At 35.0% G+C, this 22,934-nt stretch overlaps 2 protein-coding genes and 1 pseudogene across 2 annotated transcripts; 2 read left to right on the plus strand and 1 right to left on the minus strand.

Moving 5' to 3' along the window:
• The first annotated feature begins 5,985 nt into the window (after positions 1–5,985).
• LOC130503604 (expansin-A5-like) lies at positions 5,986–7,750 on the plus strand (annotated as a pseudogene).
• A 5,395-nt stretch (positions 7,751–13,145) lies between these two features.
• On the plus strand, positions 13,146–15,386 carry LOC108807930 (transcription factor MYB54-like). Its single transcript, XM_018580152.2, has 3 exons — positions 13,146–14,498; positions 14,595–14,882; positions 14,982–15,386. The coding sequence occupies exons 1-3, from the start codon at positions 14,225–14,227 to the stop codon at positions 15,311–15,313; spliced, it is 894 nt and encodes a 297-aa protein (XP_018435654.2). The 5' UTR covers positions 13,146–14,224; the 3' UTR covers positions 15,314–15,386.
• Positions 15,387–15,970: 584 nt separating this feature from the next.
• Positions 15,971–16,792, minus strand: LOC130503603 (probable calcium-binding protein CML46). The gene has a single exon (XM_056998224.1). It carries the CDS (start codon positions 16,683–16,685, stop codon positions 16,119–16,121), a length of 567 nt encoding a protein of 188 aa, XP_056854204.1. The 5' UTR covers positions 16,686–16,792; the 3' UTR covers positions 15,971–16,118.
• Positions 16,793–22,934: the final 6,142 nt, after the last annotated feature.

Genomic DNA, 22,934 nt, shown 5'->3' on the forward strand with positions numbered 1-22,934 from the left:
GATCCTATTGGCTCTACCGACATATGTCATGTCCAGCTTCTTTCTCCCCTTGGAGATATGCGAGAATCTTGCAAGTGCCATAGCACAATTTTGGTGGAGTTCTAATCCGCCAAAAAGAGGAATACACTGGGCAACATGGGATAAGATGTGTGCACCTAGAGATGAAGGAGGTATAGGCTTTCGCTTGATACATGAGTTTAACTTGGCACTCTTAGCAAAACAACTATGGCGTCTAGTTCAGTTTCCAGATTCTTTAGTGGCTAGAGTCTTAAGAGGCAAATACTACCGTTTGAGCTTGCCTTTGCGATTAGGCTCCGTTGATAACCCATCTTATGTGTGGACAAGCATTACAGCGGCGAGGGAACTTTTATTATTGGGTATCCAAACAAAGTCCATTCAGGTTATGAAATTAAGGTCTGGCAGGACCCTTGGATCCCGACGACACCAGCTAGATCAGCTCGGCCCAGAGTTCCAGTGGTAAACCCGAAATATGCTAGTCAGTAGTCTCATTGATTTTCAGACGAAGGAGTGGATGAACAACTACCGGAGCAGTATGTAGATCAAGAGGACATTCCCATGATTCAAAGTTTGGCCATAAGCCCTACTCATAAACGTGATACATTCTGCTGGAGCTATACCAAAAATGGTCAATATACAGTCAAATCTGGATATTGGGTAGCCAGAAATATATTGAGGAAAAATGAAGAGGTTCAAGTCTTAGAACCTATCATAACTAAGCTTCAGGCCTTTGCCTGGACTGTAAATGCACCCCAGAAGATTCGTCACTTCATCTGGCAACTGATTACATGACAAATAGCGGTTACAAGGAACCTTGCAAGACTTAACATGAGATGCGATAATTATTGTCAAGATGTGCAGAGCCAGAAGAGTCAGTTACTCATGCAATCTTTGAATGTCCGCCAGCATTACAAGTATGGGCATTATCCTCTACTCCATCCAATCCACAAACGTTTCCTCTCTCGAGTGTCTACGCCAATATGGATTACTTGTTTTGGAGGATATCATTGAGCCAGAAAATGATAGAGATCTGTATCCTTGGATAATATGGTATATCTGGAAGGCTAGGAACGACAAACTATTCAGAGGGATAGATAGAGATCCAGTGGAACTAGTCAGGTATGCGGAATCTGAATGTCAGGCATGGCATAATGCTAGGGAGATGATACCGACAGCTCCAGGAACAAAGCTCAGATCAATCACAAGTCTTAAGCTTGGAGATATATGCATGGTGGATGGTTCATGGACCTCTACTGATCATTACACTGGATTAGGATGGGCTTGGAAGGACAGCACGGGAAAGATACAGCTCATGGGGACAAGAAACTTGAGAAGACGCGAAACACCTTTGCACTTGGAACTTAAAGCTTTGAAATGGGTAATGGAGACAATGCTGCAACATTCGGACTGCCAAAGATTTGGGACAGATTGTAAGGATCTAATCGTAATGATAAAGGAACCTCAGGCATGGCCAACCTTCTCTACAGAGTTTAGAAACGATAAATATGCTAAAGATGTGCTTTACAGAGTTTACCATTCACTACATTCCAAGAAATCAAAATGTTGTAGCTGATTCGTTAGCTAGGACTGCTCGTATTTTTCACCGTTCTCTTTGCTACTTTGGTTGTTCTATTCCGGTCTGGATACCCAGACCATCTCAAGCTTGAGTAATAGATCAGTCTTTCGATGATAAAAAAAAAATCTAAAGTGGAAAGTAACAACAATAGACGTAAAAAAAGCACTTACACGTCCCAAATTGTAGGAAGAAAGGAAAAACACTACACGTCAAATAAATTAAAAGACTACAAGTCAAAAAATCCGGCTTTAGTGGCCTTACCCTTCAATTTGTATGAATGTAAAAGCCGTATATCATTTTGCGTATTCGTTACTGGGCCACTTAGTTGTGAATTTATGTTTTCTTTTGAAACCATGTTGTTTTAGACTTTCACGAGACCCTTGTCTTTCTGAATATTCTAGAGACCCATTATTAATGGGCTCTCGTCCTTGGTGTCTCACAGATTTGGACACAAAATAAAATGAGTATCTCAAATATTTAGATATCTTGTCAAAAATATTTTAAATGAAATATTTTGAGATACTTTTAATGAATATCTAAACATTTGAAATACTCATCTATTTTATTTTGTGTTGAGATCTGTGAAGACCAAGGATGAGAATCCATTAATAATGTTGCTCCAATATTTTCATACATATATTATATCATATGGGAATTCGGCCAAACAAAACCTCAGCTTTTCAGAAATTACCAAAATAAACATGAATTTTTGGGCTGGCCAAAAAAACACTAACTTTCATTGACTTTCTAATTAATTAACAATATTTTCGTTGACTTGTCAATTTTAAACAATGTCGTTTATTGTTGGCGTTAAAGTAAAACGACGTCGTTTTCAAATGAGATGAAACGACGTTTTTTATATGATTTGAAAAATAAAAACAAGTAGCCCCCTGGATTTGAATTCCATGTTGGATAGGACATATGATATGGTATTTTACCACTGGGCTAATGACACTTTCAATGTACTTACTAACATATTTAATGTTATTTGATACTCATTGAATATAAAAAAATTGTCTAAAAACTTAAAAAATATCTTTAAAATTCCAAAATTGAAAAAGAAATAATTTTATAAAATTAATTTTGAAACTAAAATGAAAAATAAATTCTTTTTTTTCTTAAGAAAATAAAAATTAAAAAGTTCAATATCTAGCTTAAAAATCGATTTTTATATAAAATAAAATATTTTTTTCTTAAATTTCGATTTTTAAGCTAGATATTGAATTTTTTTTAAAAAATTGAATTTTTTAAAGATTTTTATTTTTTTAAGAATTTTTTTTATTTTTATTTTAATTTCAAAATTAATTTTATAAAATATTTCTTTTTCAATTTTTTGGAATTTTAAAGATATATTTAAGTTTTTAGAATTTTTTTTATATTCAATGATTACCAAATAACATTAAAAATGTTAGTAAATACATTTAAAGTGCCAATAGTTATGTTCTACCCAACCGAAGTTCGAATCCAGGGGACTACTTGTTTTTATTTTTTCAACTCATATAAAACGACGTTGTTTCATATCATTTGAAAACGACATCGTTTCACTTTAGCACCAACAATAAACGATGTTTGTTAAATTAACTGACGACGTGCTAAATTGGCAAGTCAATGAAAAGTTTAGTGTTTTTTTGGTCAGCCCAAAAGTTCATGTTTGTTTTGGCAATTCGTGCAAAGTTAAGGTTTTTTTGGCTGAATTCCTTATATCATATATATCTTTAGGTCTGGGTAAAAAATCCAGAACCACACCATATTCCAACCAAAATATTTGAATCAGAACCAAATCGAAAACTTAAATAAAATAGCCGATAATTCCTATATTTTTATATCCGAAATAACCAAATAGAACCGAGAATTGAAGAGATATCCGGATATATAGAACTATTAGTTATATATACATATAACATAATTAAATATATATTTATAACTAAAAAATTTCTTATAAGAATCCAAAAATATTTGAAGATAACTATATTATTATAAATATCCGAACTACTCGAATTATCTGAAGTATTCGGATAATTGTATCCAAAATATCCATTTTTATCTAAACCATCCTAATTATTTAATATTTTATCCTAAATAGCCGATATTTTATTTGAACTATCTGAAGGAGAACTACCAGAACTAGCCAAACCAAAACCGTAACCAAATAAGAACCAATTTTTTTGGATATCTTTCGGTTTCTAGTTTTAATATCCGAACCGAACTGAACCCAAAATTATCCTAACCGAACTGAAAATAGATCAAATAGTAAATTGATCCTCTAACCTTCTACTCAAACTACCCGAAATATTCCAACAGAACCAAACCGATGCCCAAAAATGCCCACCCTTATATGTCCTAATAGTCTCTCATTTCTCTCATAGCATAAGGACTTTGGGCACATCACTTTCATAAGCTAAGCTGTATTTGAACCTCAAAACCATGATTGACGCCACTATAGACGTTATAAACTGTTAATTGACAAAAATAGCCGACTATTCACATGCTTCAGGTATTAATCTTGATTTTTTGTAGATGACCTACTCCGATTAGAGAAATGGTTTAACTAATTTGAGGGATACACACACATCTTAGAAGCTGTATACTGATAAACTGAACCATTTTTGTCACCCACATAATTAGTTGAAATAGCGTCATGTCAAAGTCAATATATTTAAACCACCATGCTTCATCCATGTGAGAACGGGTACTAATGTTCGACCAAATTTGAGTATGGATTAAGACTTCATTCGCATACTTGTAAAACGTGGAAAAATATCTGCATGCCGTCAGGGGCGGGACGTATGTTGTTCGTAACGGAGTCACGTGCCCCCGACTAAAATTTATTTTCTTGAATGTAATATGTTCAAACTTTTGATATTCTTCGTGTAATTAGTTTAAACTCTATGAAAATGCCCCCTACTAACTTGAAGTTTATAATTGTGCCCCCAATTAAAAGTATGTCTAGATCCGCCTCTGCATGTCGTATATACATGTACTGTTTACATCAGTTCACCTTAAAGAAAAAGGAAAACAGAAGCTATAAAAATATCTCACAAGTTTTAGCTACAGATTTATAATGCATATGCTTTCAAATTCCATACATTTCTATTGCTGATAGCATATGATTCTATAACAAACTTTCAAAATTTCATAGTATTCATACGAAAACTTGTAAGACTAAAATATTAATATTTATACATACATATGACATGTGGTTCGTTTTTGTTCAGTCCACGTCCATCCGGTTTCTTTCAGCACAGTTTTCATTTTTTTTTTTTTTTGGCAACTCACAGTTTTCATTCTTTCAACAAATCATTACAACGTATCTCTATTTTTTTTATAAAGAAAATAGAGCATTATTTCGTCAAAAAAAAAATAGAGCATTAACAACGTATCTCTTGACCATCTCCTATCATTGTCAATATGTTTATGACATAATAACCGGTACAATTTCTTATAAAAGCAAACGCATTCGGTGTATCGCACATGAAATGTTCTAAAGAGCAACTTGTTAGCTCCTCTATTTTTATGTTGCCATGGATACTTCGGCATATTTTGTTTAGTGTATATAAATTTGAAATTATTCAAGTGCTCGATGTAGATAAAAAATATAAGATATTTTGTAAGATAACAAAATTAAACTTAGTTGACATAAAAAAATTTAAACTTGAAAGTATTTAACAAAAAATAAACTTGAAAGTAACAAGGTTTCTTATGCAAGCGTCAAATTAAAACAATAGTAGATTCCAGTGCAAAGTGGACACAAATTAAATTGCACTGTTAAGTTCTCAGGAATTATTTATTGAGCTCTATATTGCATGTCTCGAACAATCAAACCGCATAATTTATTAGTTGTAAACTATTGTCCAAATCGTGTCTGCGTATGATGACTTTCTGACACTTAAAATGATCAAAACTTGATCTATACTTTAAAAAAGAAAGAGAAGAAGAAGAAAAAGAACTGGTAACTACAGTATCACCATTGCCATGTACTAATTTTGAGTTGAAGATTCCAACTCGTTTTTAACAAGTTTTCTTTGACCTTGTGCCCTTTTTTCAAAAAAAAAAAAGTTTTCTTTGACCTCTTATAGACTTACAGTGAAATTCACCTCTCCTTTATCTCTTTACGCGGTTCAATATCCTTTTTATGATTTTATTGAACTTTTTTAACTTTATACAAACTAAACACTTAAAATGAAAAAACAACTAATTAACAGATTATAATGGAGACCAAGAAGCAGTTGCATGGACCCGGGTTGATTCATTACAGCTAAAACTTTGTCTGAACCCTTCTTCCTATTTATACCAAACTTTCTTCTTCCTCAATTTCATCACACCAAACTTTCAGATTGGCAGAAAACTATAAACATTAATTAGGTGCTCTTGTTTTTTTTTTTCTCCCTTTGTGTTGTAACTGATTGCTTCATCATGGGAGTTTTAGTAATCTCGGCTCTCCTGCTGCATGTCCTAGCAGTTTCCATCGGCGTTCAAGGCTTCTACCGTCGTGGCGGCCATCATCCCGGCGGCCACGGAGGACCTTGGATCAACGCTCATGCCACTTTCTACGGCGGGGGTGATGCTTCCGGCACAATGGGTACCTTATTGATCTCTAACAAAAACCCTTCAATTCTTATGTTCACTTGCATCACTATAATTAACTGAAAAAGGGTAATTTATTCATTCCACCTCAGGCTTAATCTCATGTTATCAGAGCTAGCTAGCCCTCTTGTTTCATGCAAATGATTTCAACGGATAAAAATATTATATTATACTAACAGAGCAAATCGACTCTTTGATGTTATATGCATATCACATAATCTTTTTCACATGGGTATAAATTATTGTCTTTAAACTAATTTTTCTAACACAAGATTTAAAATTTTCAGAAGAATTTTTAGAAAAATAAATGCAAACTCCGTACGTAAACAAAATAAAAATCTTACAAATGTTTGTCGACTTTTACGTTTGCGTTTACACTATATGCATGTGGGTACTAAAACCATTTGCTTTAATTAATAAAAAAAAGGTGGAGCATGTGGGTACGGGAATCTGTATGGCCAAGGTTACGGAACAGAGACGGCGGCGCTGAGCACGGCGTTATTCGACAATGGACTTAGTTGCGGTGCGTGTTTCGAGCTGAAGTGTGTCAACGATCCTCAGTGGTGCATACAAGGCCGGTCCATTGTGGTCACTGCCACTAACTTTTGCCCTCCTGGTGGCGCCTGCGATCCTCCCAACCACCATTTTCGATCTTTCTCAGCCCATCTACGAACACATCGCTCTTTACAAGTCCGGCATCATTCCGGTTATGTACAGAAGGTACTAATTTACTAAACCCCTCACAATGGGTTATTTACTGTCATGGAATTGCACATAGTAGTACTCAACTATATGTGTAGTTTGTGTGAATAAAAATCGGACGCCTAGAGATTCCGCTTAAGTGGAAAATGGATTATAGTTTTAATGATTATTTTTTTAATGTATTTTCCAAAATGATTTTTCTTTTTTTTTGTAACACAATCCAATTTTTTTTTTTTTGAAAAATCGGTTTAAATGTTTTTGAGTAGGCTCCTATCTAAGCAGTATTCCTCTATAAAATGTAACTATGCCTAAACAGTGTACAGAAGATACGTGTTCATGGAATTTAGATTCATAAATACGCCTTTACTACTTTGGACCAGTTTATAAATGTAGTAGAAATTGGGTATTAAGTCATTAATAGACTTGACTTGTGGTGCCTCTATAATAATTGTTTTTTATAGGGTTCGGTGCAGAAGAAGAGGCGGGATAAGGTTCACGATCAACGGCCACTCATATTTTAACTTGGTTCTGGTCACAAACGTAGGTGGAGCCGGGGACGTACACTCAGTGTCGATGAGAGGGTCACGTTCAAGATGGCAATTAATGTCAAGAAACTGGGGGCAAAACTGGCAAAGCAACTCTTATCTCAACGGTCAAAGTCTGTCGTTTGTTGTGACCACAAGTGATCGCCGAAGCGTCGTGTCGTACAATGTTGCTCCTCCCACTTGGTCCTTTGGCCAGACCTACACCGGAGGGCAGTTCAGATATTAACAACTAGTAAAATCATTTAATGATTTTATATTCTATACCGGTTTGGTTTGCTTCGGTTTCTTATAATTTTCGGTTCCAAGTTGGGTCTTTTTTGGATAACCAATTGATGTTTGGACTGATAGTGATATGTAGCCAAATGGTGTGAACGAGGACCAAAAAAAGAAAAAGAAAAAAATAGACAAATTCTCGTTTTATATTAAAAAGAAAGTGATATTTGTTATTAAAAATGAAATGGCTCAGTATTTTATATGAGTGCTTATTCGAAGTAGGCTTTTAAAACAAAAAAAGTAGGCTATAAACTTTGTAAATATTTTTTTTCAAAAAAAAAACGTGTAATATATTAGGATTCATGTATGTATTATCTCTGCACTTTTGTGGATTAGATTACAATTAGCAGCCAAACACCAAGCAAAATTAATATATGTTTGATGGGCTTAAGTTTGGCTTAAGAAACTTAGGCCTTGATTGGTACAGCTGATGAAGAGACAGTAGCAGTATGCTGTACAAACAGTATGCTGCAGAACATGTATTGCTCTTATTAAAATTTTTAATAAGATGATTGGTAGGAGCAGTAGCAGTATACAATTTTTAAGTTTTTTATAAAAGTTAGTTTATAAATAAATTATTTTTTGAAATTATATATATATACATATATATAATATATTAATAATATATTTGTTATTAAAAATAATGAATCTTAATTAATAACATAAATTAAATTTTAAATGTGAAATATTATTATTTTTGAATAGAATGTATTTGTTTTTAAAATAAAAAATTTTTATTTTGGATATAAAATAATTTTCAATATTATTAAAATAAATAAAACATAAATTTATTTTTGGATATAAAATAATTTGAAATATATTAAAAGAATAAATAAATTATCATTATATATATCTTTTTATTTTATATATTAATATATAAAAGAGATAGAAATTTTATCGAAATTTTATTTTAAAAAAAATAAAATTACAATAAAATAATTTATTTTTAAAAATAATATTTTGCATTTAAAATATAATATAATTTATATAATTAAATTATATTTTTAATGTGAAAATACTATTTAAAAAAATATTTATATTGTAAATTTATTTTAGAAATCAAATTTTATTTCTGGATATAAAAATAATTTTATGATAATATTAAATCAAATAAATGAACTAATTATATTTATTTCTTAAATTTATAAATTGTAAATGCAAATGCTCTTCCAAAAGTTTCATATGAGAGCATTTGCTAGAGAGCATTTAGAGAGCATTAGCATTTAGTAAATGCTTTTCTAAATGCTTTTCAAACAAATGTTGATTGGATAATGTGTAGCATTGATGCTAATGCTCTACCAATCAAGGCCTTATTCGAACCTTGAAGGATAGTGTAGTGATATGATATCTTTTTCTGAATGTACATGTTTTTGCCACTATGAGCTTAAGTACTACTTGTTCTGTTATTCCTTAAATAATGCTTAGAACTTGCATATGCATACTAAAATACACACATACATGTTACATATGAATTACATCTAAAAATGGTTGTGCATATTCTTGGTTTTATACAACTACATTTATACATGTATAAGGAAATGGAATATTTCAGAAAACGTGGGGAGAAGAATAAAAGGTGACAAATATTAAAACGAGTTTTTGTTTATGTTTTATATTAAAACGAGTTTTTGTTTTTGTTTTTTTGAAAACATGATGTCAGAGAAAAGAGATACCGAGCTCAGGCAACCGATTATCTTGGGCGTTTGCGCGCGACTGCAGGCTGAAAGAGATACCGAGCTCAGGCAACCGATTATCTTGGGCTGGAGTTAGAGAGATCATGAGCAATGGTGTTAAAGAAAAGGTGTGGGTTCAATGCAGATTGGATAGGCGTTCGGAAACGCTGAATGGTTTCGTCTCTTCCCAAACTCTCACTCGTTCTATCTGGAGAAGACAGGTTCTGACCATAGACCGATTTTCACGGGACTGGATGCTACAGTGCAGAGGAGACAGGAAGGTTTACTTTTGATAAAAGATGGTGTGCTAAACCTGGGATTCAGGAGATCATACGTAGAGGCTGGAGCGTGGGTAATCCCTCAGGGGAGGCATCTGTATCGGAGCGCATCCGTTCTTGTAGAATGGAGCTATCAAAATGGAAGCGAACAGCTAATGTGAACTCTAATATGAGCATCATGAAGTTGCGCAGAGAGTTGGAGGTGGAGGAGAGTAAAATCAGACCTGATCTCGCGAGACTGCCAATGATGCGTCTGGAGTTGGAAAAGGCATATCAAGAAGAGGAGACTTTTTGCAACAACGGAGTAAAAATTCTTGGCTACGAGTTGGTGACAAGAATACTAAAGTCTTTCATGGTTGGGTGGAGTCTAGGAGGATGAAGAATAAGGTTCATTCTTTGATCAGTCCTGATGGTCGGAGCACTTCGATGAAGATATGAAAGGGAAGATAGCGGTTGACTATTCACTGATTGTTCACTTCAAATGGGTCTGCTTCTCCAGTTGAGTTGTTGGAAGGAATGACGCCAAGGGTAACAGAGCGAATGAACAGAGACCTGATTAAACCGGTATCAGATGCGGAGATCAAGAGTGCGGTGAAGGCAATCAAAATGCGATAGCTCCCCGGGTGTTGATGGGGATGACAGGTCATTTTTTCCAGAAGTTTTGGAACATCACAGGCCAGCAAGTGACGAAGGAGGTGCGGAACTTCTTTGAGTCAGGTCAGCTCCCTATGGACTGGAACTTCACAGAGCTCTGTCTATTGCCTAAAGTTCTCAACCCGAATCAGATGAAGGATCTAAGACCTATTAGCTTGTGTTCTGTGGTCTACAAAATTGTCTCCAAGGTGATGTGTGATCGGCTCAAGACCATCTTGCCGCATATAATCTCACCAGCTCAAGGAGCTTTTGTAGGAGGTCGCCTTATCTCTGATAACTTGCTCATTGCACATGAGATGGTTCATGGTTTGAGGACCAACCCTATGTGCAAATCAGATTTCATAGCCATTAAAACTGATATGTCCAAGGCGTATGATAGGGTGGAGTGGAATTTCTTGGAAGCCTTGTTCTCCAAGTTGGTTTTCATTCTACATGGATTGCTTGGATTATGAGCTGTGTGCGGTCAGTTTCCTACTCGGTGCTACTGAATGGGCAAGCATATGGCCACATTACTCCTCAACGTGGTATCAGACAAGGAGATCCTCTTTCTCCTTTTCTTTTTATACTATGTGCAGAGGCGTTAATTCACACAATGAACCAGGGGGAGCAGAATGGGAGGATCACATGCATGAAGATAGCATCGAACTGTCCATCGGTTCAACATCTCCTATTTGCTGATGATAGTTTCTTTCTCTGTAGAGCTACTTTGGCTGAATGCTCCGAGTTCTTACGACGCCTCAAGCTATATGGAGACTCCTCCGGTCAGGTTATTAACTTCCAGAAGTCGGCGATCACTTATGGAGCAGGTATTGATGCAGTGATGAAGCGTGTATTGGCTGAGTTTCTGGGTATCGAGAATGAAGGTGGGGATGGAAAATACTTAGGCTTGCCGGAATGCTTCAGTGGTTCTAAGCAGAAGCTCCTTGCTTTCATTGGAGAGAAGCTGAATAAGAGACTTCGAGGTTGGTTTGCTAAGAAGTTGTCCTTGGGCGGCAAGGAGGTTTTACTCAAGTCCATAGCGATGGCGTTACCGGTGTATGCAATGTCTTGTTTCAGGTTGATAAAGCATCATTGTCAAAAGATTATGAGTGCTATGGCAAGTTTCTGGTGGGATGAATGCGGAGAGAAGAGAAAGATCCATTGGATCTCTTGGAAGAAGATGTGTATCTCAAAGGAGAACGGGGGCCTTGGTTTTAGAGATATGGAAGATTTTAATCAGGCTTTATTGGCAAAGCAGGCCTGGAGGTTACTAAACAACCCTGAGAGTCTAATCGCACAGATTTATAAAGGACGGTATTTCAATAACCGAAGCTTCATGGACTGTGGAAAAGGCATACGTCCATCTTATGCATGGCGTAGTATTCTTTTTGGACGTGACCTCTTGCAAAAAGGGTTAATCAAGTCTATAGGAGATGGAGCATCGACGTTTGTGTGGTCAGAGAAATGGATTATGGATGACACTCCCCGTAGACCAGTCAGCAAGCAAATCATATTCGATGCTAACCTCAAAGTGAGCGCTCTAATTAATAGTGATGGGAGCTGGAATGTGAATTTGTTGAATGAGTTGTTTCCCATCAACGAAGTTCAACGTATTACTCAGTTACCGACAGGAGCATCTCAAGATAGAGAGATATGGGCTTTCACTCCCAATGGTTCGTACTCTGTTAAAAGTGGGTACTCTCTTGCAGCTCAAGAAAAAGAAGCAGAGGCGTTAGGAGGTGATGAGGTGAGCCACGAGGTTTTAGAGCTCAAACGTTTGATATGGAAGGCTCCGACAGTTCCTAAAATAAGAAGCTTCCTCTGGAGAGCTGCATCTGGTGCTCTAGCGGTCGCGGAGAGACTGAACACGAGGGGAATGAACGTTGAAGCTAATTGCAAGCTCTGTTCGGGCGCCAACGAATCCATTGCGCATGTGTTATTTCTCTGTCCGGTGGCGCAAGACATATGGGCACGAATGGGTTTTACTCCGGTAGTAGCTCAAAGTGACCAGTCGTTGAGTGAGCTTCTTTTGTTACATCTTAAGCTGATGACGGAACCGAGTTTACCGGTAGCTCAACGCCAAACTATCCCATGGATTTTCTGGACGATCTGGAAGAATAGAAACTCTGTTCTTTACGCGGAAACTCAAATCTCCATTGAGGTGCAGCTGCAACTGATAAGGGATGATGCAAGACTGTGGACTGAGCTCAATGATAGTCAAGCAAATGAAGAGACTGTGAATGGTTTACTGGAGGAAGGTAAGAAGTGGGAACCCCCGATTCCTGGCTTTGTGAAATGCAATATCCATGCGAACTGGAGAAACGCAAAACTACATAGTGGGGGGGGCGTTTATCATTAGGGATCCATCTGGTAATGTGCTCCACCATGCGAGGGACGCCTTCACGTTCTCACCAAATAGACTTACGGCTGAACTCCGTTGTTTGGAATGGGCGTTGAGGAGTTTGAAAGAACTTGGTTATCAGGAAGTGGTTTTTGCTGCTGATTTTCATGATTTATTTGCAGCAATAGGGAAGGCAATAGACTGGCCCAGATACCGTATCATCCTCAGTCGGATTCAAGGTTTGTGTGCACAGTTTCCTGCAGTTGCGTTTCAATTGAAATCCCCGATTTCAAACAGAGTTGCTAGAGAAATTGCGAAGAGTGTGCTCAGGGATGGAAGATTCCAATCTTACTTAGCCCTCGGAGGACCTGCGTGGCTTCATCATTTAATCAACAGAGAAGCTGCTTTCTTACGCTCGTAGATCTTTATTATTAAGGTTGAGCGTTTTAACTCTTCTTTGTTGTATGGCCTTTTGTGTATGGCCTTTTTCATTTCCTGATCAGTAATATGCAGACGTTTAAAAAAAAACCTCTTTCTAGAGAAAAAGCCGCCGTATTAGGATTTTCCGGCCGACGGAGTTGGCTCCCTTAGCCACCGTCGGTCCGGTCTTGAATGTTATGATTAGCGTTTCTTCTTCCGAGCATGTTTGTTTTTTCTCTTTTGGCTTTGATTTTTACGACTGGTAATTACCTCCGGGAGGTGGAGGTTTGCGCAGCTCCGCCGACGCCGGCTACAGACCGCGGGGGGTAGAGGCTTCTTCAGCCGAACCTCGCCGACTTTTGGATCTTCGGTTTTGATTCCTTCTGGTTTTGGTTTTCTTTTCGGTGTTCCGGCTTCGGTTTCCGGCGGATGAAATCTTGGTAAGACTTCGATGGAAGCTCTCCGGCGGTGGAGCTACGGTGGGGAAGAAGCATGGGAAGAGTTTGGTTTGCAGTCGTCAGTGTGCTAGGATGAACTGAATGAGATCTCGATGTGAACTCGATGAAGTCCTTCGGTGATAAAGTGTGAGCGGCGATGCTGGACGTGATGTTGGATGCGATGTGGGGCGCGATGGTTTGTCTCCGGTGGGTTTCCGGCGAAAATCTCGGTCTTTGGGCCATGGTGTGGCGATCTGGTGACGCGTGTGTCGCGTTTTACCGGCGATTTGCACACGTGGACGGCGTTCAGGATTTAATGGGACATGTGGGTTTGGTTAAGTTGCGTGAATCGCGGGTTGGGCTTTTAGCCTTTGTTGTTGTGTTTATCGGGCCCTTTTGTTTTCTTTTTGTTGGGCCGTGTAGGCTGGTTTGTAGCCGTTTGGTTTGGACTTGGTCCTTTAATAAAATTTCAATTTGTGAAAAAAAAAAAACATGATGTCAGAGAACTGAAACTGTTCTTAACAGAGCAACCATGAAAGATGTATGCGTGGGGTTTCTTTCTATTTCCATATATACTCTTCTCTCCTCAGACCTATTCTTCTCTGTCCTCAGGTTTCCATTTTTGGCAATCAAAAAGATTTGCATACGATAACATAGCCATCACCAGATCCAAACATCACATGCTTTATCTCCATGTATATATTATCTCTCTGTGTGAATATATGAGACCAAGAGAAGAGCTACATGGATTTTTCTTGTTTCCAAGAATACCCTTTTGATCTTCAGTGCAGAGGAGCATTTAATGGCTTTGGAGAAAACAAGGCAGTGGAGTTCTCTAATAAAAGAAGCATGCTGAAGAAGAGTGATGAATTCAAGAAGAAGCAGAGAGGTTCTTCTAGGGGTTGTAGCAGAGGACATTGGAGAATCTCTGAGGATTCGCAGCTGATGGAACTTGTTGCTGTCTACGGTCCTCAAAACTGGAACCACATTGCAGAGAAGATGCAAGGAAGAAGAACAGGTTAAAAAAATATATATATTTCCTCTGCTATTTTCCGGAGAAAGTGAACTTAAAATGTGTTTTTTTTCTTTCTTTTCTTTCTTGTGTTGTTAAAAGGAAAGAGTTGCAGATTGAGGTGGTTTAACCAGCTAGACCCGAGGATCAACAAAAGAGCTTTCAGCGTTGAGGAAGAAGAGAGGCTACTTGCAGCTCACAGAGCATTTGGTAGCAAATGGGCTATGATTGCTAAGCTTTTTGATGGAAGAACAGACAATGCCTTGAAGAATCACTGGCATGTCCTCATGGCAAGAAAGTTGAGGCAACAATCAACTTCTTACCTAAGGAGTATCAATGAGTATGCTTATAATCCTACTTCAGATAAAAAAACCTTCAATATCCCTCCTGGTTTGTGTCTTCTTCTTACTCTATCTAGTATACATGTTAAAGCTTCATGTTTATACTGGTGATTTTTAAGCTTTCATGTTTATGTGTGTGTGTTTGCAGGTACTGTAGATGGTGAAGCTATGAATCTGGAAAAGAACAGCTGGGAAACGTTAAAAGAGTACACAACTAACCTGAAAGCTCAGTATCTACAAGAAGAGTATTGTTCTTCACGCATGCCGATGCAGGGCCCGCATCATCACTGCTCAACCTTCCCTGCAGATTCCTTAGCACTGACACTGCAACCATCATCACCATCACTCTCGGCATCATCATCATCATCATCATCATCATCATCTGCAGAACATAGAGTGGTGGCCAGATATTTTGAGACCACCAAACCTCCAGCATTTATAGATTTTCTTGGGGTCGGCTACCAAAACCCCAACATTTAGAGAGAAAAAGAAGACTAGGAGCTAATAAAGACTTGATTACTATTATTATTATCAAAATCCATTTCGTTTGTAAGCCATTAACATGACAAGCTAAGAAATCAAGTGTCTTTATTTCTTTTACTCCATGTGCTATTTATTGAATTTCTTAACCAAATGTTGAATAACATGTTACAAAATGAAACACTCAGCATATAGTTGAATCAAAGACCAAGTAAACTATAGCAGTTTTGCATTCCACATGAGTGAAACTTAACTAGCATAAGCAGTAAGCTCATGCATTTTGATCACAAATATCAAACTGGTCTTCCTCTCTATCTTCTCTTCTACCTTTGCTCTTCCTCAATCTTCTCCCCTTTCTGTCACTCAGATAGGATCTTATCAATTTTCTAAGAAGTTTTGCTTCCAAGTGCAGTTGCTCCAAGATTGGTATTACTTTGAGTGTGACGAGATTCCTCAATGTAAGGCTCAGATTATTTTCTCTGTTTACACTCATCTTAGCCCCTCTGAGCTTAAGATGGATCATAGTCAAAAAAGAGAAAGTATGTGATTTCGATCATTGGTTCCAAATTTCGGAGAGAAGTGATTATTTGATGTATTATCTTATGTTACGACTTATGAGTTTATTTTGGAAGCCCGGAAATTACTAAAATGTTCCCAAAATATCATGAAAGTTTTGATTAATGGCATATGAGTGTTATAGCAATTACAAAATTTCATCCCAAAAAAAAACAAAGAAAAACATGAGAATCAAGAAGCAGATATATGTTAAATGAAACAAAAGAATAGATAAACCATATCTGATTTATCACAAGCTATTATTCTCCATGAATTTCACAAATCCGTTAAAATCGATTCTCTCTTCTTTGTTATCATTTGATGATCTGATCATAGCCGAGCAATTCTCTAGGTGAGATGCTTCTTTGAAACCTAAGATTGTCAAAACTCTCTGCAACTCTGTAGCGTCGATAAAGCCATCTCTGTTTTCATCGAAGACATCAAAAGCTTGCTTCACTTCCGCTAAGCTCGCTTCATTACTTTTGAACAAACTTGAGATCTCCGTGGAACTGTAGCGTTCTTGAAGCTCATCGCTTTCTTGGTCGGTAGAAAGTCCTAACCTTCTCATAACCATCTCTGCGTCTTCTCTACAGAGATCATCATACTCTTCTTCTTGTTGTTCTTCTATGTGGTGTTTGGTTAAATTCTCATGTTTGTGTGAAACACGTTGATGGTGTTGAAGAAGAGTAAAGAATCTGAATAAAAAGATGCGGGTAGAAGAAACCCATCTGCCAAATTTGATAAGGAACAAGTTGATCAGAGCAAAGAAAGTGAGAGAAGAAGATTGTTTGTATTCAGACAAGAAACTCTTTTCCATGGTGTTTGTATATCAATGAAAGAGAATAAAATGAATCACAAAGAAGCGTCTTAGAGGAGATCTTGGAGCTATAGAATTTCTGTGTATGACTATGAATGGATGGATGAATGAAACATATATTATATAGACATATATGATAGGGTTTTCTAAAGAGGCAGAAGAGAGGAAGGTGGTGGGTGCATGTAGAGATACGAAAGACAAAGTCCGTGTTTGAAAATGAATTTTAAAAGAGGAAGTTTCGTCAATATCTTCAAGGAAAATGTAAACATGAGTTTCTTGGTCTTATTTGGAGGGAAGTTTGGTCGGCTAGTGCGTGTATGATTTTCTTCTTTCTTTATCAATAAAGAAAAATTAAACATGCATGACCATGCAAGACAAGACTCTTTTGAGAAATGTTTGACTATACTAACTCCCCATTCATTCATGGTCAAGGTCTCCCTTCCACTTCCGTGCTTTAAGTGCATCTTCAAGAGACTAGATAGAGAATTGGGGATTCAATAGATACACGACGTGATCTTCTTCTATGGTATTCACTTTTAATCAAGGCCTACCAAGAGATGAGAGATCCATATTTTGAAGCAATGTAAAATTTTTAGATATATTTTATGTTAGGTAATAGCTTGGTATCTAAGAATGTAGAGAAGTTAGAGACCGTGAGCCTTGATGATATACTTACTTTGCAGCGTACTTGAACGTTTATTAGGAAAAACAGAGCGGAGAAGAGAAGCAAAGTTGAACATTCGAGCATCAACGGTCTATAAGGAAGAGGCAAACTATTGCATTGTTAATAGTAGAAAGATAATGCAAACCCAAATTTTTTACACAAACAATGAGAGTTATTACTGCAGGCTTCATCTATTGTAGTAGCCATGGTATTATTGCCTATAAGAAATGTAGACATGTTGTTTCATTCTTGACAATGAATGACATTGGAGCATTTGTTTTCACAAACAATAACAGTTTGACACAAACGATAACACATTCTATACAAACTATAAGAGTTTTTATTACAGTCTCCCATTGTCAAACATGCTTTACGAGTCATTCTCACGTAGTACACGTGAATTTTAAAGCGAATGAAATACTACAATTTTATTACACGTGAATTTTAATAATATGGTTAAGATTTTTAAACCGATATCAATGAATTCTACCCATCCCGAATTAAACCGGCTAGCATTAACGTTTTTACAATATTTATATTTTTTGAGTGATTGGCAAGGTAAATTGATGATACTAAATGGCATATATTTCACTTTTTTTTTGTTATGGAAATTTATATATCTAAGAGTGATTGGCAAGATAAAAATATTTGCCATTTAATATGATATTATACTAAGATACCACATTTATTGAATTAGGTTTAGTAAACCTATATAAGGTTGCTGCTCCACATAATATTATTCATTCACTACACCCGAAACCTTAACAAGTTTGTCTCATTCTCCTATAATGGTTGCGGTAACTTCTGTGTCTGATTTAAAACTATTCAAGTCAATGTGGAAGATTATGGTTAAGATCATTCCTTTGTGGAAGCAGTATTCTGCTGGTGGTGGTCTAACTATTGAAATTGTTTTTATCGACTCCAATGTAGGCATCTTTACTCTTCACCTAAATAAATTTTATTAATTTCGTTTTCTTTATTTAAATATGTCTAAGTTTCGAGTTTTTTTTATTTCGTAGGTTGTGAAGATGTTTTACGCAGGCCAAACTGAAAAATAAATGTTGAAACATAATGCTTGATTGTTAAAAATTCATTGGGCTTATGTTTAACACATTGTAAGAATTAAACTCAGCAGACTCAATGTGTAGATGTATTAATATTATTGTTTATGTATATATTTTTATACCATGGTTTATGTATATAATTTAATTGTCATTATTTTCAAAAAATATTTTGTAATGACTAAGTATATTTTATATTTAATTAATTTTAATTTAAGAATTGAAACTTTCATTTGTTATATCAACAAATATTTCTTTTAATATTAGTTAACGTTATATGTATAGCGATGAAACACTTTTAAAAAAATTTACATACACACAAATATGCACATTAAAGTTCGTACTTATATAGCTAAATATTCACCGCGAGTGAAGATTCTAAATCAGGCGTAATATAGAATATTATTATTTAAAAATCTTTATTTCACCATTAACTAAATTGTAATGAAATGAATTGTTTTATAGGCATCTTTGTTTTCTTCAACAGTTATATATAAATTTGATTTTATTATGAATTTGTTCATAATTTATAATATGAAACAATTGGTTTACATTAGAATTGTCTAAAGTTAAAAGAACATGAAACCAAACAAATATAAATAGTCTTTAGTTTATCATTAAAAAACCAAAAATCTCAACCATTTTAACCGAACAAACGAAAATGAATATGAATTTAGAATGTATTTATATCATAGGATCTTAAAATCCGAAAACAACCCGAAACTAAACTGATATCCAAAATAAAATACCTAACTTCTTAAAAATAATCTCATTCCGTGCAAGGCACGGATTATCATCTAGTTACTTAATATAAGAAAAGCAGTCAACATTGTTCAGTAGGTTCCTTAATAACTTTTGTGCTACTGTCACTATTTTTTTTTGTATATTAATATTAGGTAATAACCCGTGCCTTGCACGGGGTGAATGAATTTAAACAGATTATAACTTTTAATCTATAAATATCATCAAAATAAAAGTCATAATCACAAAATATTGCATTTCATATAATGAAAGATTAGACAAAATTTTATATATTTATAGAAGGAAAGCTTCTTCGCTTTTATATAAAATTGTGTTAATGGTTTTGTGTATTTGAAATATAGTTCGTTGAAGTGAATCTATAAGAATAATAAAAGTTTTATATAAAATTAGTTATTAATTTAAAACAAAACGAAACATAGACAATAAAATAATTTCTTTCATAATATAAATTATGAATATAGGATAAAAGAAAACATATGCAATAGAATACTAAAATTTGAAATAACATATAATAATAGAACTAAAAACTGAAAACCACAATTGCTGTGAAAAATTATAGCGAAAATGATTAATAAGGTAATGATGATTTGAGAAGAAGAGTGTGGTGATGAGATGTGCTATCATCACCATATTTATATATGTCTTGAAAAGATTCTAGGGTTAATCGAAATCAAGAAATCACCAGTCATAAATTCTTTATTTCACCAATTAATATTCAAAAATTGCGCTCCAATGCATAGCTAAAAATTACATTAACAATTCTTGCTAATAAATTAACGCATATAAAATTTGGATATATAATCTAACTTTCGTTTTGTATGCCCCTAATTGGCGAAATTAACGATATGTTTAAATTCCTAAATAAATGAAGATTATAAATTGATTCAGAGATTAATACCAAAAATTTGAATTGATTTAAACGTTTTATTCCCATTTTGAAATATAAAGAAACCAAAACTGTAAATTGATTATCAAAATGAATCAATCAATAATCAATAAAAATTATGACTCCATAAAACAATCACAAAATTATGACTCCATACCAAAATTGTGAATTCATTTAAACATTTTATTCCCGTTTTGAAATATAAGGATACCAAAACTGTAATTTGATTACCAAAATCAATCAATCAATAATCAATAAAAATTATGACTCCATAAAACAATCACAAAATTATGACTCCATACCAAAATTGTGAATTGATTTAAACGTTTTATTCACGTTTTGAAATATAAGGAAACCAAAACCGTAAATTTATTACCAAAATCAATCAATCAATAATCAATAAAAATCATGACTCCATAAAACAATCACAAAAATTTAAAGACTGTGTAAATATCTTAGGTTTTCATAAATCTGTGGCACAATTATAAATCCACTAAATCAAATGTATGATAAAGATTCATGTGTAATATAAAGTCAAATAGATGTATAAATACTTTTAGAAACTGGAAACAACATATACATGTATTTTTTGAACATACAACACATACAAAACTGAATAAGGTATTAGCATTATTGACTAATAATGTAAGTTTCTATAGCATTAAACATTGATAGTTACCGAATTATATTATGACTAATATTGAAAGTAGAATGTAAAGAATGTGATAATTTGTGGATTGTACTATAGTTTGTGTCGAATTTATCTAAATGTATTAAAAAAAAATGTGCAGTAAAACCAAAAAAAAGAAACACATGTTTCTTTATATATTTTTTTTTAAAAAATCTTGTTAATAGAAATCTTGTATATATTCTATATGTTTTATCATAATATGTAGAAGATATATATGTTGTTTTATTATTATAACGAAAATATTCAAAAGCATAACTCCACAAAACAATAGACAATAAAAAATTTATGTCTGATCTATAACAATGATACATGCTATGTTATTAACTAATTATGAAGTATAATGCATATTATTTGAAGCTACAATTTAATGACCAATGGCAATATATGTAATTAGTCTAGTAAAAAGAGGACTTTTAACTATAGAATGTGAGGATGATTGTGGTGTTGCCATATTGGAAATGACAATTTGGTTAATAACACATGAAAGCAAGGTTAGTTTATATTAGTGCTCCTCAAATAACAAGAAAGGGATGTTCATCACCATATGAACCCTTCTTGGTCCATTTTGGATTAGGATTAGACTCGGTTTTTCCTACCTCATGACCTGTAAAAGAAGAATTTGTAGCTTCTCCAGATTCCAACACTGAGTATATAATCCAAGAGGTTTCACAAGCTGTCTTTTGTTTTTTTTTTTTTTTTGAAACACAAGGCGTCTTCAACTTCAATTTAAACACTAAAAATTAGACTTTTAATAGGCCTTGAGTTTGGGCTCAATTTGACTTTTAATGGGCCTTGAGTTTGGGTCCGATTTGACTATAATAGGCTTTTTGGCGATAAATTTAATGATTTAAATTTGTTTTGTTTTTCGTCTTTTAGTAATTTAAGCTATTTGCTGCTTGTGGGTGTTGTTTGGCTGTCCAATTTTCGATCTCGCCGTCGAGCTCGAGAGAATCATCCATGGATTCTTCGCCGGTGTCGGTTCGACTCGATATATTCGAGATATACCGCAGATTCTGTGGTAAAGTCCCCTACTTTCCTTCTTTTTGATCTCTTTGATTCTTTTCATTTTGAGTTTTTCTTTTTTTCCTGAAAAAGATTGCTTTTTTTTTCTTCTAATAATCTCACACAAAGATTGGTTTTGTCTGTGAATCCTAAATTTGTTTGGTTCTCTGACTTGTGCTATGAGAAAAATGGATTCTTTTGAGCTCAATCAATCCAATTGACTTTTGATTAATCATTACACATTTTTGTTTCTCCAGTATTAAAGTTTCCACCTTTTTTTGCTTATGGGTTTCTTTTTTGAGTTTTGCAGAGATTCAATCAAGTCAAGGTCTATGTAATATCTATAAACCCCACGAGGAATCACAAAGAGCTAACTATCTTAAAGAAGCATTGACTCAGCTCTTAACTCTAGTCCACAACAAGTTTCAACCAAGGTGATTTGATTTGCTCAACGGCATCATATACTTGTCTCTTTTGTGCTAATCCCCGCGTCCCCCTATGGCCAGAATCTCTCCATTTTTGATGAACTGTTCAAGCTGATGTCACGCCTGGACTTAATGGTAAGTTTTTTTTTAACTTTGTCTCCCTACATAACCTTTGATTGATCTGTAATAACCTTTGATGTTTTTATGAATGAATCCTCTCTTTGTAGGTTGACTTCTCAGAGTTTACACGCTTTTATGATTTTTGTTTTCTTCATGTGCCGTGAGAATGGACAGAAGAGTATAAGTAAGCGAGCCCTTTGCTTTTGCTTCTCTTCAGTCATTTATTGGTTACTAAAAATCCATTGAATCTTTGTGCAGATGTAGGTAGAGCTATTACCGCATGGAGAAACTGGTTTTGGTTGGGAGGTTTAGGTTACTTAACCACTGGTGTGACTACATTGAGGTACTTTTTAACGGTTATGTCTTGTCTGTCTACGAGCAGAAGAAGATGATTTGTTTTTTTAATCTTTGTAGAAACCAACGGGCACAATATTACAGAAGTACTTGGCAACAAGTCTTGTGTTTAGTCGTTGTGTACATGAGAATCTACAAGGATATGACTCTCAAGGTATGTTTGTTTATCTTTATGTGTTTTTTTTGTACTCATCTTATTGTGTTGTTGTGTTTCACGTATAGGTTCTTGGCCTGTCCTCATCGATGAGTTTGTTGAGCATATGTACAGGTTTGGAACCAAAAGA

Source organism: Raphanus sativus, unplaced genomic scaffold, assembly GCF_000801105.2.
Source record: "Raphanus sativus cultivar WK10039 unplaced genomic scaffold, ASM80110v3 Scaffold1054, whole genome shotgun sequence".
Lineage (NCBI taxonomy): Eukaryota > Viridiplantae > Streptophyta > Magnoliopsida > Brassicales > Brassicaceae > Raphanus > Raphanus sativus.